The sequence below is a fragment of the Urocitellus parryii genome, chromosome 7 (genome assembly GCF_045843805.1).
Source record: "Urocitellus parryii isolate mUroPar1 chromosome 7, mUroPar1.hap1, whole genome shotgun sequence".
Taxonomy (NCBI): Eukaryota; Metazoa; Chordata; class Mammalia; order Rodentia; family Sciuridae; genus Urocitellus; species Urocitellus parryii.
Genome location: NC_135537.1, coordinates 149,340,145 through 149,365,519, shown reverse-complemented (window position 1 = coordinate 149,365,519; position 25,375 = coordinate 149,340,145). Strand labels below are relative to the sequence as shown.

The window sequence follows — 25,375 nt, the reverse complement described above, 5'->3', positions numbered from 1 at the left end:
GAAAATGTTGAACATTTCACATTATGCTAAATAGTAAAGTTAATATCAGTGTGTTGTGCATGTAAGTATGAATGCATCTTATCTCCAGGGCAAATAAAAAGAGTTAAAATAAGAAAGAATAATAAATAAGCCTCCTCTCAACCTAAATTTTTTTGTTATCCCATTAGATTATGAACCAGTGGGAATAAAATCACCTAAAATACTAGTAAGCAATTAAAGGATAATAATCATAGAAAACACATTAAAAGAGTATCACATCAGCCAGGCACATTGGTGGACAGCTGCAATACCAGCAACTCAAGAGGCTGTGACAGGAGGACTGCAAGTTTGAGTCCAGCCTTGACAAATTTTTGCAAGATCCTGTTTTAAAAATAAAAAGGACTATGAATGTGGCTCTGTGGGTAAGTGCCCCTAGGTTCAATCTCCAGGACTGAAAAGAAAAGAAAAAGAAAGAGGAGGAGGAGGAGGTGGAGTATGTCAATGAGACCTTTTGTCATAAGTTTCTAGAATCACAAGCTATAGGTTGTCGCCAATGGGGGTCAAAGGAAGATTCTTTAAGAATGGAATGTATGAGAAACTAAGCACTACAATGGAAAAAGGTAAACTAAATGAAGCATTTGTAGAGCAAAGGAACATTGTGCTTTTGTTGTCTTTAGGGATTTGGGGACAAATAAGTGCAAAAATGTTACAGATTCATTTACAAAAGAGCAAAAGGAAAGGAGACAGCATAAACGGTGCCTCATAGGACAGTTCTGTTAGAAGGAGATCTGAACTCATCTGATCATTTGACTTTTTCCATTCTGATCACAGATGCAGGCCTTATTCACTTCAGGTACTTTCTGGAAGATTTATAATAGAAACCCTCTTACAATTCAGTATACTTTACTTCTTTCAACTGATTCAAATTTTTATCTCATTGTCTCCACACATCCAAAAGATTCACTGTATAAGAATATAAGATTCCCAAGTCAGTGTCCCTGGTTTGCTATTCTGAATTCTTGCATTTTGAAATCGGATTAATGAGGTACACTACAACAATTAATGTTAATGCAGACCCCAGGCACTCCAAAGAAGACAGATCTACAGCAACAGCCCAATTTCCAACTATTTCCTTTACCTCTGTCCCCTTTTCAATTTCCTTACTCTGAAACGTCATATAGATGCTCTATTCCATACCATCTTATCTTACCAAAAGAAAAACTGGGTGATCAATTCTATGAGTCTTTTGTGTGCATTTTAGCATTCCACAGAAGGCCAAAACTATTGGTCTGTTTTTAATATACTGTTGTGGAACTGACAGGGAAAAAAATCTAAAATTTACCAAGGAGTTTAAGTTAATTCTGGAGTTGAAGAGCTTTGAATTTTAATGCTGTCAAAAAGAGCCCAATGGTAGCTTGTTCTGCAAAACAATCACTGCAAATTTAGGATCTGAAATTTTAAAAACATTGCTTAGTTCTTAATTGCCATCTAATTTGACATTCAAGCTCTTCCAACCTTATACTCAGTAATTATTTAATGAAAATCAAATAAAATCCGTTCAGAATATATAAGAAGTATCCTTTTCAAATGGGAATTTTCTGTATGTGGGCTACTTTGGATTGAGATGGGAGCCTCTCTCTCTTCCCCTTTCCTAGATGAGAATGACAAGCTTCCCAGCTGCAGTTCTAGGACTTTCACCCTCCTTTTTGACCTTTTCTCAGGCATGTTCCAGTATAATCTGTAATCTACTCAAGTAGGAAAAGGAAACAGCAGCGCCCTGGTGAGAAACAGTGCCTTCTGACCCACATACCAAGCTGGGCGGAAGCAATGCTTGTTCACAGGAGTCAAGGGGAATAGAACACACAATTAAAAGAAAATAAATTTTATACACACACACACACACACACGCACACATACGTATACAGATATACATATTTTAAAAGACTATTAACACGACACATAGTTGAGACGTAATTAAACAAAAAATGTTCAAGGACAATTCTTACTTGGTTTATTCTTGCTACAACTTTTTTTTTTTTAAGGCAATAGATAGTAAAGAAAAAATACTGCAAATGTTTATGCATTTCAAGCAAAAACACTTGTTGCTTTTTTCAAGTAAACAGCTCACATCACCATAGATACTTCCATAGGTACTACTGGAAAGACTAGGAAGGTAAGAAGACAAATCAAGCACAAAATACACTAAAAACAAAACTCCATATTATTTTTCAAGGTAATAATGGAGGTCCTTTTTTTAGGAGGGAGCTAGGGAGCACTGGAGATTGAACCTAGAGGTGCTTTACCACTGATTTACATCTTCAGCCTTTTTTATTTTTATTTTCTGAGACAGGGTCTTGCTATGTTGGTTGGACCTCACTAAGTTGTTGAGGCTGGCCTCAAACTTGTGATCCTCCTGCTTCAGCCTCCTCAGTAGCTGAGATTACAGGCATGTACCACAGTACCCAGCTGACTGAGGTTCTTAATGATACTGTCATTACTTCTTGCTACTACATAGAAAGGGGCATACATGACACTTTGCACTAGTACTTAATAAATAAATATCAATAGAAATAAAACTACTTTGAAGAACTGATATTGTACTAACAATAAAATAGCTATTTATATACTTGCATGTATATTTATGTATGATAATTCAATGAATAATTTGCTAGGAGATTTTCCTCTTCTAGTCTGAATTCTCACCTGTTCATTATTACTCTTAATGTGCTGGCTACCATAACATGTAAATTTAAGTATATTTCTTTCCTTAAAGCTAAAATATACTCAATGGATTCAGAAATTCGATACATAAAAAAGTCATAAATAAGAGGCTGAGGTTGTAGCTCAGTGGTAGAGCACTTGCCTAGCATGTGTGAGGCCCTGGATTCATTCCCCAGCACCACATAAAACTAAATAAACAAAATAAAAGTATTGTGTCCATCTACAACTAAAAATCTAAAAAAAAAAGTCATAAAGAAATAATGTGCTAAAATTACAAGTAGAGCAAGTACAGTTTACACTATTCAAACAAGGAAGTAAAGTGAGCTGGAATAAGGAGTCTAAAAAACATAGGTGGAAAACAATAAGTCTAGAAAAAGAGATCAGGAATTATGGACAATGTTACAAACAGGGGAAAATAAAAGAAATGGCTATCAAGAATGCTACTGAAATACAAAAAAAATGTGCTTTAAAAATATCATACAACTTAATCTCAATCACATAGTTAACCCAATTTATACGCTGAATGAATAAAACCTCCTCCATAAAAGCAGGAAGTTCGTTACTTTAACTCATCATTAGAGCACTCCAAGATTCTGGGATGAGGGAAATATACTGCGAGCTGGCATTATTAGTATTGAAGAAGTTTCTGCAATTTTTATCTCTAAATATCAGATTATAGTTTGACAAAAGGGAAAATTTCTCTAAATGGTAAATAGACTACAGACAATAAAAGTAGTCTATGTAAACTAGAGAAGTAACTTCTGCGTATACATACAAAAAATGAGAAAAAGAGCTGGAGCTTTTTTCTTAAGATTTGAATTATTCATAAATCTATCATATCAAAGCATCTTCAAATTTCCCACTTTTCTAAATCAAACTCAAATATAGTTCTAAAACTCAGTGTTCAGAATGAAGAATTTTAACCCTAGTAAAAGACCCCCAGAATTATAAACCCCAAATCAAATACCCTTAAACCAAATTTGGGATAAAAATAAGTGTCCCAAAGTACAAGTCATCATTAAAATTATTTCTTAACCATAGTATAACTCAATTCTCCCTTTCTTATCACACAATTAATTCTGTGGCTTATCAACAAAGCAAACAGAAGCACTTCATTGTTCAAGGAGAAAAATATAAATTTTGTCTACTTAATTCAAGAAATATGTCCTTATTACTTAAACTGGAGAACATGTAAGACATAGACATATTGAGAGTTGGTTCAGGAATAAAAACAAACATATAATAAGATGAAATACTGAACTAATTACAATATATGAGGAGCATTTTCTTAAGACATGAAGAACTTAAAAAATAATTTTAACATTTGCAATTGTCTTTTTCAATTACATTAAACATATACTTGAGGAAGAATTAAATATTAAAATCAATGTGTTTTCTGTTGAATAATAAGTATAACAGTAAAATGTAAACAATTTTTCTAATAATTAAAAAGATATAAACCAACACAGCAAGGATTCTCTTCTCCCCACAACCTCCAATTCTTCCAGTTCTTCCTTCCTGCGCAACCCCATCCCCCACCCCCCCAGCGGAAACCTTATTACCCATGACTGTTGAGAATATTTTCTGGATCTATTTCAGCATCATGACTCAGGTCATGAGAAGTGTCAAAGATGCATTTCCTTTAGATGGGAAAGAGCAACAGATTTTAACAACCAAACAAAGATGGGAGTATAGTGCAAAAGGGCCAAATCAGCAGTTTTGACAAGAGGGAAGATAAACCCTTTTATTATATTCACATACATTTTATTTCTAGCTTCAGAACATTTAAATATATTTCCATCAAAATCTGGCTACTATTTTGTTGAAGAAGAAAACTGGAAACCAACACTCAATTTTGCTGCCTAAATTATCAACAGTTTGTAAAAAAGAATTATTCACACGCAAAAATTTAAACTTAGCATAACACCCGAACACTAATAAGTAGTTCAAGTCCTGGTCTTCTAATTATTTTTCCAAAACCATATCCCCGAATTTACCTATATAAATTTTATTATAAGACTCATTTTATTTAAAAAATCCTTGAGCATAAGAACCACAAAGAGGTGTGAAACCATGGCTATCCTTGGGCAAACTACACGGAAGAAATAATGACTCCTCTAACAGAAATACTCTTTATACGGACAGCGTGCCTTTATTTTATTCATTTCATTTGTATGTGGTGCTAAGGCTTGAACCCAGTGCCTCACACGTGCTAGGCAAGCGCTCTGCCACTGAGCTACAGCCCCAACCCTGAAATACTGTTTCTTAATCAGCTAGGTCACTGCCAGAAAACTATATTCATGTTCAGTACTGTCACCTTATATTTCTTCATTCATAATTTTATCAAATGTGGACACATTTCAATCTAGTCTACTCTGCTAGAGTGAAATATTATTGAACACTTACTAAGCATTCCCTAACAAGGATGTTTCCTTATGCTGAAAAGGGATATTTCTTCTGAAGCTGCCAATAACAATGCCCACATTAATTCCTCTATCTGTTCTGAAATTCTCTGGTGCCTCATTCTAGCTTCAATATTCTCACCTGAAAAAATACATCAACCAATGTGAGTAACTCTTCCAATGAACCTTAAATCCTTTTCCTTTTCTCATCCTCTTCCAAATTCAGAATGCCATTTACCCTATATGGTAAGAACTATCATAGATTTTATTTCTCCTTATATATAACCCTAGTATGGCACTGACCCTAGTCTTTTTGCCATTTTGTAGATTATAAATATCAACAGCAATTCTGCTCAGTTTTTACACCTCAAGACTACTCATGCCTGCTACACTCAAGTCTGATAATTTCTTAATCTGTTCATTTGGGTTTATCATTAAGACACTGGTTATTACATATTCTAAGAAGCCTACCCACTCTATTCCCTTTAATTTTTTTTTTCAAAACCAAATAATGTAAAAATAATTCAGATTTTCCTTTTGATAAGTATAAAAAGAAATAAACATTTATGCCCTTCTTCAGAAAGAGTTATTGATAAATAGTTTTTATTTTTTACTCAAGCATCTAAAAATTCTACCTCCTGGTATCCATATAAAGATTTCTATTTCAGTAGAAGCAGACCAGAATTCTTAGTTAAGAAGCCTCCTCACTGGAAAAAGCAAGAATACCGTGCAAATAGATTCTCCAGATCCTCTTTGTTATTTTAATCATTAGCCTAAAATAATATAACTCCTTCAACTCTCTGAAAATCAACTTCTAAGTTTATTGCCGGAAAGGCTTTCCCTACCCCAAAGGCACCCTGAACAGAGGATAGAGGATACTTAATTGGGAAAGTGACCAAGCTAAGTGAGAAGACCTATGAATAGTAATTATTGGAGGTACCCTAAAAAAATAGCCAGTCCTACCTGAGACCTATAAGTTGGTGTTCCTTGCTATATTCAAAGAGGTTCTAATTAGTTTCTTAGCACTGATTCATTGACTAAATAAAAATAAAATGACAAAAATAAATTAATAAACAAAATACCCTGAAAATTAAAAATAAGAATGATCAGTCAAAGATTACCAGACACTGAAATCAGTAGTTTGGTTTAATCAATCTGATGAGGCTTAGGCATTAGTATTTTTTAAATCTATCCAGTTTAAGTAGAATGTACAATCAGGGTTAACAACCATGGTGCAAATATGAAAGAGAAAGATCAAAACTAAAAAAAATTGAAAAAGGGATTCAGAGGAAATGAAGCTAAAACAAGGAACAACAACAAAAAACTTTAAAAATTATTAACTATCACTTAAAGAGATAGCACTATGATGTATAAAATAAGGGTATGGCCATAAAATAAACATTGAAAGAAAGGCATATCAGAAACGTATCACAGAAATAAAAACGCAATGAGAAGAGTAGAAGTTAAAGTTGGAGATGCCCTCATAAAGTGAAGGAAAAAAAAAGAGAGAGAAAATATACAAGAAAGTTAAGGGCCCAAGAAAGGCGATTCATTATTCAACTGACAGGAATTCCAGAAAAGGGCAAAAAAAGAAAACAGCAGAGAAAAAATTACAAAGAGCTGGAAAAAGTGGCCTCTGAGGAGTGACAGAGTGGGAGGGAAAGGGCAGGAGACTGACTTTAACTCTAAAATTATGGTATTATTAGATTTTCTAGTAAATGTATATATGTCTTTGACAAGAAATGAAATCTATATTAAAAAATAAACAACAATAAAGGTCCAACCAACACTAATAGAAAACGAAAGATAATAACTTCTAGCCCTAATAATGCCTCAGTGCCTCAATAATAGAATCTACTCACTCTTATACCTCAAAGTACACAGATCAAAAGTCCTTAATTAGTATTTTATAGACAATAAAAGTTAGGAATTTTTAGAACATACTGATATACTTACTTGAGTGAGATAACTAAATTTTTTTTTTTATTCAATAACTGAACTCATTCACAGGAACTAGGTAAATAGAGTATTCAAAGAGGATATGAATTGACAGTAACATATTTCTAAAGTCCAAAGCTCTAAAAAGTCAAAGAGGAATAAACCATGGAACACAATTTAAAAAAAAAAAAGAAGAAGAAGAAGTATTATACACAAGGCCCGACAACACATCAACATTCACAGTACTCCAATGTTCGTCCCAGGATTTCTGTGATTACAATACAGAAAAGTTGAGAAAATATTGCCCTCTAGAGGCATGTCACTTTAACCATTTGAAAATAAAACTATGGTGAAACTTGAGAATTTATTATTTTTTTCAATGTAAAAACTGTACATAAAACTAAAAACACTTTACAAACAGTAAAAAGCAAAACAAGAAACTCTGAGCTAGCCTCAAGTGCTAATTACAAAAATTGACATTTATTTTAAAGTGTAATTTAGAGGTACTATATTATCTGGAGTTTTAAAAGGTTATCCACAGATTGTTTCTCCCAAAAATAATGCTATCCATACCTTCCTCTTGATTTTTCTACAAACCTACAACTGATATAAAAATAAAATATAGTTATAACATCTTTCTCTTGTTTTGTTTGGTTTCTTTGTTTATTTGGGTTTTTTTTTTTTGGGGGGGGAGCACTTGGGAGCTTTACCACTGAGCGATATACCTATACACATGCTATTTTTTTTTCCCTTTGAAACAAGGTCTCACCAAGTTTCTTAGGGTTTACTAAGTTATTGAGATTAACCTCAAACTTGTAATCCTCCTGCGTCTGTCTCTGGAATCACAGGGATGATAGATAGGTGTATGCTACCTGGTCCAGGAATAGTTTTCTTTAGAAGAAAATTTCTTCAATTAGTGATTCTTAACCCATATTGTTTATTAGAAATATATTATGTGATCACTCTTTTCCATAAAGAACTCATCTGCTTCAAGTCACAGTGGCACACCCTGTAATTCCAGCAATTTAGGAAGCTAAGGCAGGAGGATCACAAGTTTGAAGCCAGTCTCCACCATTTAGTAAAACCTTGTCTCAAAATAAAAAATAAATAAATAAGGGGACTGGGAGTGGATTTAGTGGTAAAGACCCTGCATTCAATCACCAGTACCACCAAAAAAAAAGAAAAAAAAAAAACTCAAAAAACAACTCATCTGCTATCTTTGAGAAATATTTAAATATGAGTTTGGTAAACAGTACATGTCAAAACTAACATAATGTTACAATATTTTAAAAGAATGATTTTTTTAAAAACTTACAGGAAAACAAATTCAGCAGGAAAATGTTAGTCTTCCAAATAACAGATTAGAAACAATACTGCATCTGAGCTGAGGCAATAAAGAACAGGAAACCAACAAAACCCAGGTACTAATCTATCCTAAAAAAATTGCTCCCCATTTAACATGTATATACTATTTATATACTCTATGTCATATGAGGCATAAAATTTAAAGCAGAGCTACAGTGCACATGATTGATTTTTCTTGGCAAAAATTAAAACATACTCATGGAAATTTCAATCCATAAGTAAACAGTGATGTGGAAGGAGAAGTCAAGAAACATCACATTATTATTGATTCTCTTAAGTAGGTGAAACTATATAAGGCTGAAATGTGTGGTTGCTTTGTATTTACAATTGTGATGTGGTCTGAATCAAGAAAACTCATGATCAACAAAAGTAAATAATTACAATAAACCATCAAATGAAAGCTATAAACAGTTCCAAGTGGTAAAATGAATGCCTCATATAAATGCTAAAAAGAAAAGTGATACTGCTAGTTTTTCAAAAGCACTTTACTGAAATTATGGAGGTTTCAAGTCCAAGGAATCAGATGCCTGCTTGAAACAAGGCCTCAAATCTAACCAACTACTTTCTTTTGGAAAAAGCATGATATGGAATTCAGATGCCAAAATTTGTGACTGGAACACAACTCCTTCTCTGAGAAGAAAGAATGACTTAAAGGAAAAGAAGACACGTCCAAGAAATCTAAAGAACTGCAAAAGACAATTCAAGATCTCCATTTACTCAGTGGAAACAGGAGGAAAAATAAATAAATTCCTTCAAAGTCCTGGGCTATGGTAAACCCTGTATTCTTAAACTTACATGGAAAACTATTTTGCAAAATAAAGAAATGCCAAGACTCAACTCAAAAACAGGTGGATTAATTTATCAAGCTATATAACCTGAGATATAGATCAAAACATGCAGAACAGATTAAAATAATACTAGTATCACAATTTTGCATTGGAGTCATTTGAGAAACAATGTCACAAGTTAATATCAACATTGAGCACTATAACTCCACAAAAGCCTGTACAGAATAAGTTCAGAATTGTGTTTCATTCATTCACTATTTGGTCAATTATTCCTTTATTCTGTTTTCTAGATAAAAGGCAATATATAAAAAACATGGAAAAATAAATCAATCCTATATACTGATAAATTAACAGTAGATCAGTGAAGATACAAAAGAGAGCAGCCAATTTTCATTAAGTATTTGATATGTGCCAAACACTATTCAATGTTCTTTGATGGTTACAGTAACTCTGTAAAATCAGTAATATTCTTACCCCCCATCTAGGAAATCAAAGAAAGATCTTAAATTTAACATGTGCAACATTCCTGATTCTGTCCTCATTCCCAAACCTGATTTATCATAGTATTGCTGTTTTAAGTTTATAGCAACTTCATTTTTCCAGTTATTCCACCAAAATGCTTCACTAATCATCCTGACTCACTTGTTCTTTCATACATATCATAAAATAAACCAGAAATGCCAATGCCAATAAACCATAACCAATATATCAAGACCGCTGACAAGCCCCACTATAGACAACCGGGTCCAAACTTCATCTTCTCTTTCCTGGATTTTTCAAATGCTCTATTTACTAGTCTATCTAGGTTTCCACCCTTATCCATGTACCAACTGCATAGTCTCCATACATATTTCCATTTGGTTTCTGCCCAAACACAGTCTTATCATGCCATTCTTCTTCTCAAAACGCTCCGAGCCCACCCTTCCCACTTGAGTGAAAGTCCCAAGTTGATGTGATCTGGTCATGATACCTCTCTGACCTCATCACCCCTCTTGCACCTCACATACTGCTTTAGCCATGCTGAACTCCTTGCCCCACCCTCAAGAGTACAGATGTATTCCCACCTTTAAATTCTACACTGGTTGCTCCAATATGTATGATATTCTCCCTGATTTCCATCAGGTCTTTGCTCACATGTCATCTTCTCAATAAAAACCTACAAAAAGGATATAATTTGAAATTGAGATCTTCTCTGGGAATTTCCTATTCCTTTCCATTTTTAATTTTTCTGCATAGCTGCATGGGGTCAGGCACATTTCCCCTTACATTTGCTGTTACACTCCCAGAATGCAGTGGCCTGGACATGCTAAACATTAATTCACAGTTGGTGGACAAATGAATGTACCTTACATGTATTAAATTGAAAAGCAAGGCTACCAGGAATAAAAATCTCTTAATTCTGGTAAGTAATGATTTAAAATTCCAATCGCCTTTATAGGAAAACTTCTAAAGGTGTTTAAAGCATTAAGGTCTACATTAACCAACTAATATATGAGGTGCCAAGATTTCAAATACAAACAGGAAAATTTTGTCTTTATGGAGGTTAATCTAGAAGCATAGACATGTCAATGAATAATTTCCATGTGACAGTGATGTAACATTTGTACAGGGTAATAGTACTGTGGTTTACACATGATACAACATCAAGAGAAGGCTTTAGAGATAAAGTGATACTTTAGTTGATTTAGTAGGCATTCAAAGTGGTAACAATTATTTTCAAGTAAAAAAGAGTGCAACTGGAAAAGTTTTTAAAAATGGATATATGTGGCATACTGATGGAAGGGTACAAGAATCTAGGTATGATGCAAGAAGAATATGGAAATTAGAAGAAAAATTATCTAAAATTTTAACAACATAATGAGACACATGATTTAAGCAGAAAATTAGCTGATCATTTTATGGTTAACAAAGAAAATGCTTATTATATAGTAAAAATAGTTAAAGTTTATTGAAACAGATGAGGGGAGATATGATGATCAGAGATTCATAATAATTTTTGCATCACAGACTATTTGGACAGTTGAGGAAAACCTAGACTCCTTCTCAGAATACTTACAAATACTTATACTCCAGAAGGAAGTAAACTAAGTTAAAATACAGTTATAAAATATGGTGGTGCACACCTGCAATCTCATTCAGGAGGCTGAGGCAGGAAAATTGCTAGTTTGAGGTCAGCCTCAGCAACCTGAGACCCAAATATAGTAAAATAAAAAGGGCTGGGGGGTGTAGCTCTGAGGTAGAGCACCTCTGGGTTCATCTCTCCCAGCAAAAACAGTTATAAATATAATAAAAAATAATGTGGTATTATAGTGATATATGTAATAAATTCACATTAAAATAAGTAAAATTATTATGTATCATACATAATAATTTCAAAACAGCAATGAACATAGATAACAATCTGAAGATACATTCAATAGTTAAAGATACATATTTTAAGCTGGACACAATGGTGCACGCCTGTGATCCCAGCAGCTTGGGATCAAGGCAGGAGGGCCCTAAGATCGAGGGCAGCTTCAGTTTTGGTTTCTGCCAAAACACAGTCTTACCATGTCTCAAAATAAAATTTTTTTAAAAGAACTGGGGAGATAGCTCAGTGGTAGAACACCCATAGTTCATTCCTGGATACTATTTAAAAAGAGATATATTTCATATATAATGTGATATGAAAACATATGTGTTTTTTATTGGCAACATGTCATAAGTACTACTAATATAATCGTCATGTGTTTTCTATATTCATAATGAAAATAAATGTGTACTTTTGGTAAAGGAATAAGGAATATAAAGACATAAGTTTTTTCCTATCCTCTTTATGAATCTCAATTTAAGAACTCCTCATCTAGACTAAGGTCCAGGCAAGAAGATAGGAAATGAAAGAGATATTTAGAATATATTTCAAATAAATAAACATCCTCTGGAAAGTTTTTTTAAATAGCAAATAGATAAAATAATCCTAACCTAAACTGGATTGACTCCAAAAAGTAAAAAGGAAATACCCCTATATCAACTGTTATTTAACAGTTTCCTTTACTTTGCTAAAAAGAGCACAGACAAACAACAGTAATACCGCCAAACCATGATTCATTTTCAAGAAGAATCCCTCCCTGTTCAAAGGTTTACATTGTTTTTTACCAGCATCAGATTGTTTACCCACACAAACTTTAAATATATCATTTTTAGAACTAACCAACAACAAAGCCCATTTTGTTTTGACATGTAAGATACAAAAAGAAAATGAAGAAAAATGACTATCATTTTATGTCTATGCTTACAAAATGAGAAAATCTAGAAAGAGTGATGGAGAAATTCTGAGATAATAACATTTTTACATTTGTGTTATCAGGAGGAAAATACCTGCTGAAATTCCTTGCTTTCAGAAGGAATTCTTAAGTATTGTCAATGTTGAATGTCTTTCAGCAATTTCTATAAAACTATGAGGAGAGCTATGAAAGCAATAAAGCTGAGAGAAAACAGCATATTTCAATGAAGAAATCGAGTAATTAGCCTTCAACTACTGACCCTCTACAAATGACAAAGTCCTTCTTTGATATTTCCCAACCTTCAACAAATATATACTACAAGGTATCTGTTCACAGTCATTTAATATGTCTTTTCTCCTGGAGTAGAAGATACATGAGGACAAGGACATCGCTAAATTTTGTACATGTTACCCCCAAGCCTAGCGCAGAACCTCTTAAGTGGTTCATTGCTTAACTAAGAATGAAGAATGGGGGGGGGGGCTGGGGCTCAGTGGTAGAGCACTTGGCTAGCATGTGTGAGGCAATGGGTACAATCCTCAGCATCACATAAAAATAAATAAATCAAATAAAGGTATTGTGTCTATCTACAATAAGAAAAAAAGGAAGGAAGAATAGGCAGAAAAACGTGCAAAGGAAAGTTTTCTAAATGTACTTGAATCAAATGTATGAAATATGATATGTCAAGAACTATGTAATGTTTTGAACAACCAATAATAAAAATTAAAAAAAGAAAAAAAAGATGTATAAATGTAAAGACTACAAATCAGTCATGAATTATCAACTAATACACCTGCACTTCTTCCTATTGATCTAGCTACCACCCATGCACATTAACTCTCTTGCAAAAAAAATCATTTCTTGAAATCTGTCAACAAAATATTCAAAACAAAGAAGTTCTCAGAGGATCTATACTACACAACTAAATATATAACAAAAAATTTACAACAAAAAATAGGTCTGAAGTAAAATTTCTCGCAAATGGCTAAAAATATCAATATCTCATACATTTCTAAATTTTATACAATAAAATTCTAAAAACATTTTAAAATGAATATTTTTTATCCAGGACTGATTCTAAAAACCTTCAATTTACAAAACTCTCAAACTTGAAGACTACTAGTTAAGTGAAATACAAGTATTTAACAACTGTTCTTATAAAAATAATAGTGCCAAAGCACAGAGGAGAATACAGACCACAGAAGTCACACTTTTTGAGTTACAACAGTTCTTTCAGATACCATTTACCTCTTTTTCATCTATATTATAAGTTTCTATAGAAATATTTACATATATCAAGAATTGATCAGGTATTACAAAAGAGCATGTAAGTTAAATAAAATAAGGAGAGGTATAAATACCCAAGAAGAATTGCCAAGAAGTACTTGAACAAATACATGTACACACATATTTCTAACAGCACTATTCATATTAGTCAAAGGTCAAAACAACCAGAATGGCCATGCAATGATGAATGGATAAACTGGCTTATATCCATAAAAAGGAATATAATTCAACCATAAAAAGCAATGAAGTATTGATATACACTACAATGAGCATAAACCTCAAAAACATTAAATTGAAGAGCTACTAACAAAAAGTCATATAGTATACAATTAAATATATTTGAAATATATAGAACAGATAAATCCACAGAGTAGAGGTTGCTTGAGGTTTGGGGTAAAAAAAATGGTGAGAAACAGCTTAAAGAATATGTAATTTCCTGTTGGCATAAGCAAATGTTTGGAACAAGAAAGAAGTGGTAGTTGCACAACACTGTGCATGTAAGAATGCCACACTTAATTGGTTAATTTTTTATTATGCAAATTTCAGACTAATTAAAAATAATTATTTCTGTGTTAACCATAATCTTTCTCTATAAAATACCTCAATCTTGCAAAGCAAAAATGGTTATCTCTCAAGAAGAATACATAATGCTCCCAAAACAGAGTAACCTAATGTCAACATCTTCATTCATTCTGCTGGGAATTAAATGGTCCAATCACTGGTGTTAACTACCAAGGCTAAGGTTAACACACACTATGACTCAAAATTCACACTCAAAAATGAGTTTACATTTATACAAAGAAGCAGTAGAAAAATTGTGATTGCATCATTAGAATTAATAACTCAAAGCCAGAAACCACTCAAATAACTGGCTTTGAGTTATTAATTCTAATGATGCAATGACAATTTTATTAGAAAAGATAAATAAATAGAAGCATGTTTGCCCAATGGAATAAGTAAGCATTTTTGAAGCATTACCTCTAAAACAAAGGCAGGTCACAAATACCTAAAGAGGTTTTCTACATTTGCTAATTTTCCACTATATAGAACAACTGTAAAAATAAACAATGGAAACAAATGAACTAAATATACCTGCAAAATGAATGAACTTCACAAAAACAATGCTAAAAAAAATAACAGAATAAATGTATTCTATATAATTCCATTTATATATAATGGGGAAAAACATGTTTAAGGATAGTTTCTTAGGAGTAAAACTGTTTTTAAATATAAGTGGGGTTAGACTTGCCTGGCATGTAAGACTTAGGGTTCTATTCCCAGTACTGTAAAAAATAAAATGTAAAGAAGCAAATATCATAAAAGTCAGAATTCTGCTTCAATGTTAAAGAGTGGAGGAGAAAAGGGGGATCTTGGTAATGTGCTCTTTATTGATTGAAATGATGGTTACATAACTATTTGCTCCAAGGTAAATAATGGCAATACACCTTTTTTGTTTGTTTGTTTGTTTTCCTATAACACACTAGTATAAATTCCACAGAGATGTATTTTAAAATAAAATGAAAATGTTGCTCTATCTCAAGTATACATGAATCATGACCATTCCTCTGCAACAATGAATATTTCTCAATGAACTATATTACTAGCCCATTATAGACAGAATGTTCTGAAAGAGATATATGAAAATGGGATTCAGTTCTCTAAAGCTATGAACATAAATTCAAAAATTTTTATTCTATTAATAGCAATTATCCCTTATACTGAAAAAATTAGGAAGTTAAAATAGCATGGTAAAGATCATTATTGTATTGGTTCAATTTATTAAATGATTTAATAAATAAGAATGCCTTCAATGAGATTAAGATCTTTTTATTACAGGATTGGTGATGAAAATATTTATTTTATCCTAGATTTCAAAAACTGAGAACACATTGAAGGAAGACTAAAGGGAAAAGTGAAGAGAGAGAAAATTAAGTTTACCATGCAGAGGTGAACCAGAAGGGCTGCTTGATAGGCCTGGAACAGGACTACAGCGGCCTCCTTGCTTTGACGTCAGTTCTTGTTCAATTTCTTCCAGTCCAGCACTTTTCTGGAAACGGCTCATGCGATTAACTACTCGTGGTGACATATGTGTACGAACACAAGGCTGACCACCATAAGGGTTGATGGGGAAAACATGAGAAGTACCCCGGAGGGTACTGACCACAACCCAACGACAGTCATGGCTGAAGCAGATGTCCTGTACCTAGAAATAAAGAAAGATACAAAAAGAGCTGAAATTATTTGAATATACCCTAAGAGCATCATTTGTCACCAAATCTGAACAGAAATGGGTGCATCATTACTGAATTTACCTAAGAACAGTTTTTAAGTAAAGAATTTTTATTTTACAGATGAGAGTTTCATAATGATGTTGATCAAAATTCCATTTTAACAATTGGTGCTAGGAAAACTGGTTAGACACACATAAAAGGATAAGACTAGGCCCTTACCTCTCACCCTGCACAAAGATCAACGCAAAATGGATCAAAGACCTAGGAATTAGAACAAAACCTATACAACTCCTAGAAAAAAATTTAGGGTCAACACCCTAGCACACAGGCATAGGAAACAATTTTCTCAATAGGACTCCTAAAGCTTAAGAAATACTGCCAAGAGTTTATAAATGGGATGGCATCAAATTAAAATGCTTCTGCACAAAAAGAAAAAAAAATTTTAATGTGAAGAAAGAACCAACAAAATGGGCAAAATATCTTAGCTAGCTACTCTTCTTACACAGGGTTAATATATAGAATATAGAAAGAACTCAAAAAACTTAACACCAACAAAAACACAAATAACTCAATTAATAAATGGGAAAATTAACCAAATAGGCACATCTAAAACGGAGAAAGACAAATGGCCAACCAACAAACGTATTAAAAAAAAGATCAACATCATTAGCAATTAGGGAAATGAAAATCAAAACCACACTGAGACATCATCACACATCAAAATGAAAGTCATCAAGTATTCAAACAATAATAAATGCTCTTGGTGGGACTATACAACCACTATGGAAGTCAGTATGGAGGTCCTCCAAAGACTAGCCATGGAACCACCATATGATCCAGTTATACCACTCCTCAGTATTTATTCTAAGAATTAAAGTCATTGTACTATAGTAATACATGCATACCATCATGTTTACAGCAGCACAATTCACAACAGCCAAACTATGGAACCAGCCTAGGTATTCATCAACAGATGAATGGATAAAGAAAATGTGGTGGGCTGGGGCTGGGGCTCAGTGGTAGAGCGCTTGCCTTGCACATGTGAGGCACTGGGTTCAATGCTTAGCACCACATATAAATAAATAAAGGTATTGTGTCCGTCTACAACTAAAAATTTTTAAAACTGTGGTATATATAGATAGTTTACTTTTATTCAGCCATAAAGAAAAATGAAGTAATGTCATTTGCAGGAAAATGGATGGAACTTGAGATGATTATGTTAAACGAAATATGCCAAACTCAGAAGCCAAGGGTCCAATGTTTTCTCTCATATATGGAAGTTAAGGAGGAAAAAGAAAAAGAAAGGTGGGGGTGGAAGGGAATTTCATGAAAACTGAAAAGAGATCAGTAGAATAGAAGAAACAGACCAGGGAGAGGGAGGAGGAGAGGAAAAAGGGAAATACTGAGGAGTGATATTGATCAAATTATATTGTTATACTGTGTGCATGTATGAATATGTAACAACAAATTCAATCATTATGTACAATTACAACATACCAATAAAAATGAAAAAAAAACATAAAAATAATTTTAAAACTATCAATACATTTTCACATGCTAGAATCAAAAATAAAAAGAAAAACATCTTTAGACTTACTGAGTAATTTAAGCAACAGAATGATCATGCTATCTAAAACCATTTTCCAAAATACCTATAATCAAGATCATTTCCTGGTCTGTTAATGAAAAGTAATTTCTTTCTTTCATTTTAAGAATACTTGTAATATGAAGTGGAGTCAACAATCAATATCAAAATAGGGAGACAGAATTCTACCTAATGCTTACTTAGAAAAGTGCTATTAAAGTGATTCTATTCTATGACCCTGAACACATGTAGGCATACATGAATGAGCAGAGCTGCTAAAGATATTAGCTGCCAAATGAACTAGAGAAACTTTAATCCTTTAAATAACATTACAAGTCACCCACCCACAAAATGCAAAATGATATATCTTTTGGTATTATCAACTAGCTGGATGGGTTTCATTCATTAAAAGCAGAGAGAGAGAGTGTGTGTGTGTGTGTGTGTGTGTGTGTATGTATATGGGGGGATAATGGCAATCTAGTAATAAAATGATGACATCACTGGCATGAGCTTTGTATCTCAATTTTGGAATGCTGATTTTTTTGTTTTGTTTTGTTTTTGTTTTTTTAAATATCTGTTTTTTAGTTGTAGCTGAATACAATACCTTTATTTTATTTATTATTTTTATATAGTGTTGAAGATCGAACCCAGGGCCTCAAGCATATGCTAGGCAAGTGCTCTATCGCTGAGCCACAACCCCAGCCCTGGAATGCTGTTTTGAATTAACGTTTTTTTCATCATAAAACCTAAAAGCTGGGGATCAGGTGGTGGCTCAGTGGTAGAGCGCTCACCTAGCAAGTGCGGGGGCCCTGGGTTTGATCCTCAGCACCACATAAAAATAAATAAATAAAGGTATTATGTCCATCTACAACTAAAAAATAAATATTAAAAAACAAAACATAAAAGCTGGGCAGGGAGTGGTGACACATGCCTATACTCCCAATCACTTGCAAGGTTAAGGCAGAAGTTCCAGGCCAAACTGGACAACTTAGTGAGACCATGTTCAATCCACAGGGCTGCAAAAAATAAAAATATTAAAAAAAGGAAACCTGAGTGGAATTTGTATCACTGACTTAACTGTACAGTACACATATCCTCACATACAACATTTTTTAAGTATGGATTAGGCAATTGTGATAAACAGAAGTTGAACAAATACAGCCTTAATTTGCTATACAAACTTCCTGTTCTCAAATGTAGGCAACAAATATATTTCAATAATTTTTTTTAAACACTCCCTATTCACAATTCTAACTCAGGCACTAGGAGATTCGGGAAGCAAGGATATAGTACATGCTCTTAATAAGCCACATTTCAAAATGCTGTGAAACTAAATCAGGGAATGATTGTAGAGAGAATGTGGTATATATGAAACCAGTGAGGGTGTCTTTTAGAACTGGGGTCAACAAACTACTTCCATAAAGGGACATACAGTAATTTTAGGCTCTACAGGTCAGAAATCAAAATCAAGGGTATTAAGTAGATACTTATAAATACAAGAGAAAAAAATTAATATAAAATTTATTGATGAGATTCAAAATATAGTAATAATCCACTAGAATTTTTATAATACAGATCTACTAATTAAAAGAATAAAACTCATCTTTAGGGAAGGTTTTTTTTTTTGTACTGGGGCACTTTTTTTTTTTTTTAACACAAGGGCACTTAACCACTGAGCCACATCTCCAGCCCCCTTTTACTTTTTTCTTTTTTAAAAATTTTATTTAGAGACAGGGTCTCACTGAGTTGCTCAGCGCCTCACTAAGTTGCTGACACTGGCTTTGTACTTGCAATCCTCCTGCCTCAGCCTCCCAAACCGCTGGGATTACAGGGATGCACCAATACGCATGGCAAAAGGGTAATATGTTCTCAGGTGAGTAATTAATATTGCTATAGTTTAGAAGACTCAGCAGAGTACAGAGGAATGATTATAGAAAGCCTTATTAGAAGATTTCATACAATATATAAGTTATGAACATAAGACCAATGAGATGAAAGTACTTTGAAAAATTCAATCATAAGAAGATATTTTGTTTTGTTTTCAAGGTGAACATTATTGTATTCAATTCAATAATAATACATGACAATTACAGAAAAATACTTAGTTTAAAAGAACACATACATATAAATCTAACAATCCAGAGGCTAATATTTCTTCATCTTGGAATACAACTTTCTAGTCATCTCTTAATGCAGAATTTAATACATAGCTATCCATTTATATATATAATGTGTGCATGCATACAAAAGTCTACATGATTAGATTAAATGTGGCCAATTTTAAACACATAGCAATCTATAAATTTTAATAAGATTGTGAAAATAGAGGGAAACAGTGCTGTAAGTATAAAGCTCTATATATTATTATAGGCTTTACCTAAAGGTGGTATATCATGGTAAATATACTCATTCTTAAGTAGCTATATGGCCATGAGAAAGCTAATTAATAAGCTAGTTCTGCACCCTGAGGTTCTTAATGTGCAAAATAAGTGATAATATCATAGCAGTTAGTATGAATTAATTAATATAGAGAGCACTTAAAACAATACCTAGTTTTGAATAAGCCCTGTACAATTAAATTCAATCACATTACCATAAAAAATATATTCCAGTTCTGTCCAAACACCTATCTCTGTTTTCATTGTTACTAATGTGGACTAAGCCACCCTCCTCTATCTACTAGGTTACTGTATTAGCCTCTTACCTGGACTCTTAATTGAAACCACCTGAAAGCAACACAAGACAAAGTAGATAAATTATACTTCTTCAACATTGAAACCTGCTGCACATCAAAGGATATTACTAAGAAAGCAAAAAAGACAAACCACAAAATGGGAGAAAATATTTGAAAAAAATACATCTGGTAAAGATCTCATATCTAAAATATATAAATAACTTACAAATCAACAATATAAAGACACTAAATGAAAATAAACAATGGATTTGAACAGAAATTTATGCAAAGAAAATACACAAATGGCCAACAAACTCATGAAAAGATGCTCAACATCTTTAAGTCACTACAAAAATGCAAATCATACCCACAATGATAGCTAAAAGATAAAAGACCAGAACAAGTGTTATTGATGTGGTACACACATTAGAACCATCATTCATTTCTGGCAGAAATGTAAATGACACAGCCACCTATAAGGTGTTTCAAAATATTAAACAGAATTATCATATACCCCAGAAGTTTTACTCCTAGATGCTCAAGAACTGAAAGTATACATTCGCACAAAAACCAGTACCCTGATGTTCATAGCAGTATTCCTAAGAGCCACAAAATAGAATTGCTCCAAATGTCCTTCTCCTAATGAATAGATAAATGGAATGTGATATACCCACATAAGTGGAATGTTATTCATCCATAAAAGGAATGATTTCCAATGCAAGCTTAAAAATGATTGGACTTTGAAAGATTATGAAAGTAAAAGATGCCACACATAAAAGGCTGAGTATCACACCACTCCATTTATATGAAATGTACACACTAAACAAGTCCACAGATATAAACCAGATTAGTAAATGCCAACAGCTAGTAGGAGGGGTATGGAGAGTGACTGCTAATAGGCACCAAGTTTATTTTGGTGTCATTAAGATGCTCTGGAATTAGAAAATAGTCATCATCATACAACTCTGAGGGTCAGTCATGGTGGCCCATGCTCGTAATCCCAGTGACTTGGGAGGCTGAGGAAAGTGGACCTCAAGTTCAAGGTCAGCCTCAGCAACTTAGACTTTCAGCAACTTAGAAAGACCCTGTCTTAAAAGGTTTGGGGATGTAGTTTATTGTTAGAACATCCCTGAGTTTAATCTCCAGTAATGAAAAAAAAAAATACCAATCTGTGAATATACTAAAAACCATGGAATTGTATACTACATAATGGTGTACAATTTGATGAAAAGGGAAATTCTATATTTCTTTTTATAGTTTGCTAGTCCCTTAATTCTTAAAAATGCCTGCCCTGTCCTATGCTTAAAGAAAGGTACGTAGCTGCTAGGAGGCCTAAACTAACATTTTATCTAATGTCCATTTTGACTCAGTTCACATCTGGTGTTAGGTTAAAGATTTGAATATGACATGGGTAAATAGTATAACCAGATGTTCTTATTAAGTTTCCCTCTGTTCAGCATAAAAGTGTGGCATAAGAAGAAAAACTCAAGCAAAATCTCATTAGAACATGGATTATCAAGTTTAGCGCTTTTAGTTATAAAAATGTCAGAGTTTTTAATGAGATACAAATTAAAAATTAGGAGTGTTAAACTGAATGTTTTAAAAATTTAGTATATGTAATTTACTATTTCTTAAATGTTTTATGTATTATTTACCATATTTCAAAAACATCACACTCATTTCTCATTGTAATAATGTAAATTTGAATTACTAAAAACACTTAGATGCTAGAAAGCTTATGTATTTGTTTGTGAACGTATATTGTAGTCATATTCCAAGAATTTCTATTTATACAAACATTTAGGGGCAATCTGAGTAATGCCATTTTGTGGTGTGGGGGGGTTTCTGGGGATTGAACCCAGGGCCTTGTGCATGTGAGGCAAGCACTGTATCAACTGAGCTATATCCCCAGCCCAGTAAGGAATTTTAAAAAAATATATATTTTTTTTAGTTGTAGACAAATACAACACCTTTATTTTATTTATTTATTCTTATGTGGTACTGAGGATTGAACACAGTGCCTCACACATGCTAGGCAAACGCTCTACCACTACGCCACAACCCCAGCCTGAGTAATGCATTTTTAAATTGATTTCATTGATTTAAGAATCAAATATTAGGCAACCAATATCTAATGCAGCAGACATACGCTTACATGGAACATGAAATTTCTCAAGATTTTAATTATAGTGAACATTTTATCAAAACTTAAAAATAAAACCATATAGTAAATTCACAAAAACAGATTAAATTCAAAGTATATATGTTTTTTTTAATTGGTTGTTCAAAACATTACAAAGCTCATGACATATCATCTTCCATACATTTGATTCAAGTGGGTTATGAACTCCTATTTTTTACCCCAAATACAAGTTGCAGAATCACATCAGTTACACATCCACATTTTTACATAATACCATATTAATGACTGTTGTATTCTGCCACCTTTCCTATCCCCTACTACCCCCCCTCCCCTTCCCTCTCATCTTCCCTCTCTACCCCATCTGCTGTTGTTTAATTCTCTCCCTTGTTTTTTTTTCCCCTTTCCCCTCATAAACTCTTATATGTAATTTTGTGTAACAATGAGGGTCTCCTTCCATTTCCATACAGTTTCCCTTCTCTCTCCCTTTCTCTCACCCCACTCGTCTCTGTTTAATGTTAAAGTATATATGAAAAAAGCGAACTGGAGTAAAGAATGAAATGTTACATTTTAGCACCTAAGATGCAGCAAAAAGCATCTTATACAACTGCAAATTCACCCTAAAACCTCAAATAACAACCTCAGTTAATAACAGAAATAAAACTTTAGGATTATTTTAACATCCTAAAATCTGAAGCAGTCTCAAACTTCAGTGTGATAAGAAGCAACTAGATTATTTAAGAAATACAAATCCTGTGTTCCCTCCTTCAGAACTCTGAGTAGGTATTAAGGGGTTGGGGCATGCACACATGACCAAAAAATCTACTTTTTAAAACACTCAGAAAATTACTTTCTATTGACCTAAAGTAATATTAAGTTAGAAAGCAAAATTAAATAAGTAGCAATGGCACTCCTTCCAACTGTACACCAAATCTTAGAGATCATGAAAAAGATGTTTTCAAAAATGAATATATGGGCTGGAGTTGTGGCTCAGTGGAAGAGTGCTTGCCTAGCATGTGTGAGGCATTGGGTTTGATTCTCAGCACCACATAAAAAAATAAATACAGATATTGTGTCCATTTACAGCTAAAATGTTTTTTTTTTAAAGAATATATTAGATAATAGGAATGGTAGTGTAGGATAAGAGTAGGGCAGAGCACTGACTGTAAAGAGCAAGAAGAAATTTCTGAGATAAGAAAAATATCCTGCACCTTTTCTTTGACAACATTGAACTGATACATAAAAATATAAAAACTGTACACACTAATGGGGTACCATGTGAAGCCCTGATACATGCATACACATGTAATCCTAAAACCAGTTTAAACATTGTTCTGTATCTTGATTGCGGTAGAGATGTTTACTACTAGGTAGAAAAGTCAACACTCATCTCTAATATCCACTCACTCGCCTAACATTACTACAGATGCTTAATATGTGTTTGCATAGTCTCTCTTACACAAAGCTCAGAAAAGTTATGATTGGTCAGACAAAAGCAAATGGAAGTTGCAGGATTCTAGAAAAATATCTGGTTTTCTGATAAAATAAATTAACACGATTGGTGATGCCCTTTTTCCTCAACTGATTGCCTGGAATTCTGAAATGATGTTCAAAGAAATGGCATGTATAAAACAATTATATAGGAAGGGGCAAAAATGTCAGAGACATTGTTGAGCTTTCAAGACCAACAGCAGACTGCTTGTATAATAGTAAAATAAACTCTGATTTTTTTTTATACTGTGACCTGAACCCACTGAGTCACATCCCCAGCTCGTTCTATTTTTTATTTTGAGATGGAGTCTCCTAAGTTGCTGAGGCTGGCTTCAAACTTGCTATCCTCCCGCATCAGCCTCCCAAGTCTCTGGAATTACAGGTGAATGCCACCACACCTGATTAAAGGCTGATTTTTAAATCTATTATGTATACTCTTTTCTTTGGCTAAAAATACACATAATTATTCAAATAGCAACTTGTTCTCTAATCCTAAGTGGGTTGAAACAGAACAAAGAGACTTGGATAGAGTCTCAAAGCAACAGTTTTTAGATGTCTAGTGAAAACCATAAAAGGCAACTCCCATATACCAATAACTAATGTGCCAAGGTCAAGGTCAGCAGATGTAAAAAAAAATATATGGCATGGAGCTGGGGCTATAGCTCAGCAGTAGAGCGCTTGCCTCGCACTTGCGAGGTACTGGGTTCGATCCTCAGCACCACATAAAAAATGAACAAAATTTAAAAAGATTAAAAAATATATATGTGGCATGTATAAAGCAAGGTCCAAGTCAGGTGTAATAAAAATATACAGAAATATAAAAACAGAGAAATATTTGCATAACCATTAACCACACACTGTCAGAATTTTTATCCTTCAGTATCAATAAAAACACTTTCATTAAAAATGTCATATCACAGAGCAATTGTAACCAAGTGAATAGCAGTAAAAGACTACTTGAAGACAAAATAATTGGAAAGTAAGTGCAGGAAGTATAACCTACACATACTTTGACCTTACTTATTCTCTTCCCCTGTTAATTATTCATGTTCATTTATTCATTCAGTAAATAATGGTGGGAAGCCTATTATGTGTTTTACACCCTTTTACATGTAAAAAGTAAATAATTAGCCCATTTTTACGTGGAAACAGAGAGAAGGTTGAAGCAGAACGAAGGAGAAAAGTGGCAGTTTGATTAAGACCTGACATGCACTGGGCCACAGTGGCACATGCCTGAGGTGGTACATGCCTATAAAACCAACAACTTGGGAGGCTGAGGCAGTAGGATTGCCAAGTTAAAGACCAGCCTGGGCAACTCAAAATAAAAGATAAAAAGGGCTGGAGATATAACTCAGTGGTAAAGTATCCCTGGGTTTGATTTCCACCCTCAAAAAGATAAGACATTGCTGTTCCTCCTTTATCCTTTTTCACAGAAGAAGAATGAAGTTTTCAACTGTAATCCTTTTGGTCTAACATAACACAATTTGTTATCCATACAATATGCATCAAAAAAC

At 33.4% G+C, this 25,375-nt stretch overlaps 1 protein-coding gene across 4 annotated transcripts in view; it reads right to left on the bottom strand.

Moving 5' to 3' along the window:
• The window catches only part of Bcas3 (BCAS3 microtubule associated cell migration factor), a 575,232-nt gene that overhangs the window by 331,128 nt on the left and 218,729 nt on the right, over positions 1-25,375 (bottom strand). For all 4 annotated transcript variants that reach the window (XM_026398023.2, XM_026398025.2, XM_026398024.2 and 1 more), the window contains exon 15: positions 15,679-15,943. In XM_026398023.2, the coding sequence (XP_026253808.1) occupies positions 15,679-15,943 (265 nt within the window). The remainder of the gene's footprint in view (positions 1-15,678; positions 15,944-25,375) is intronic.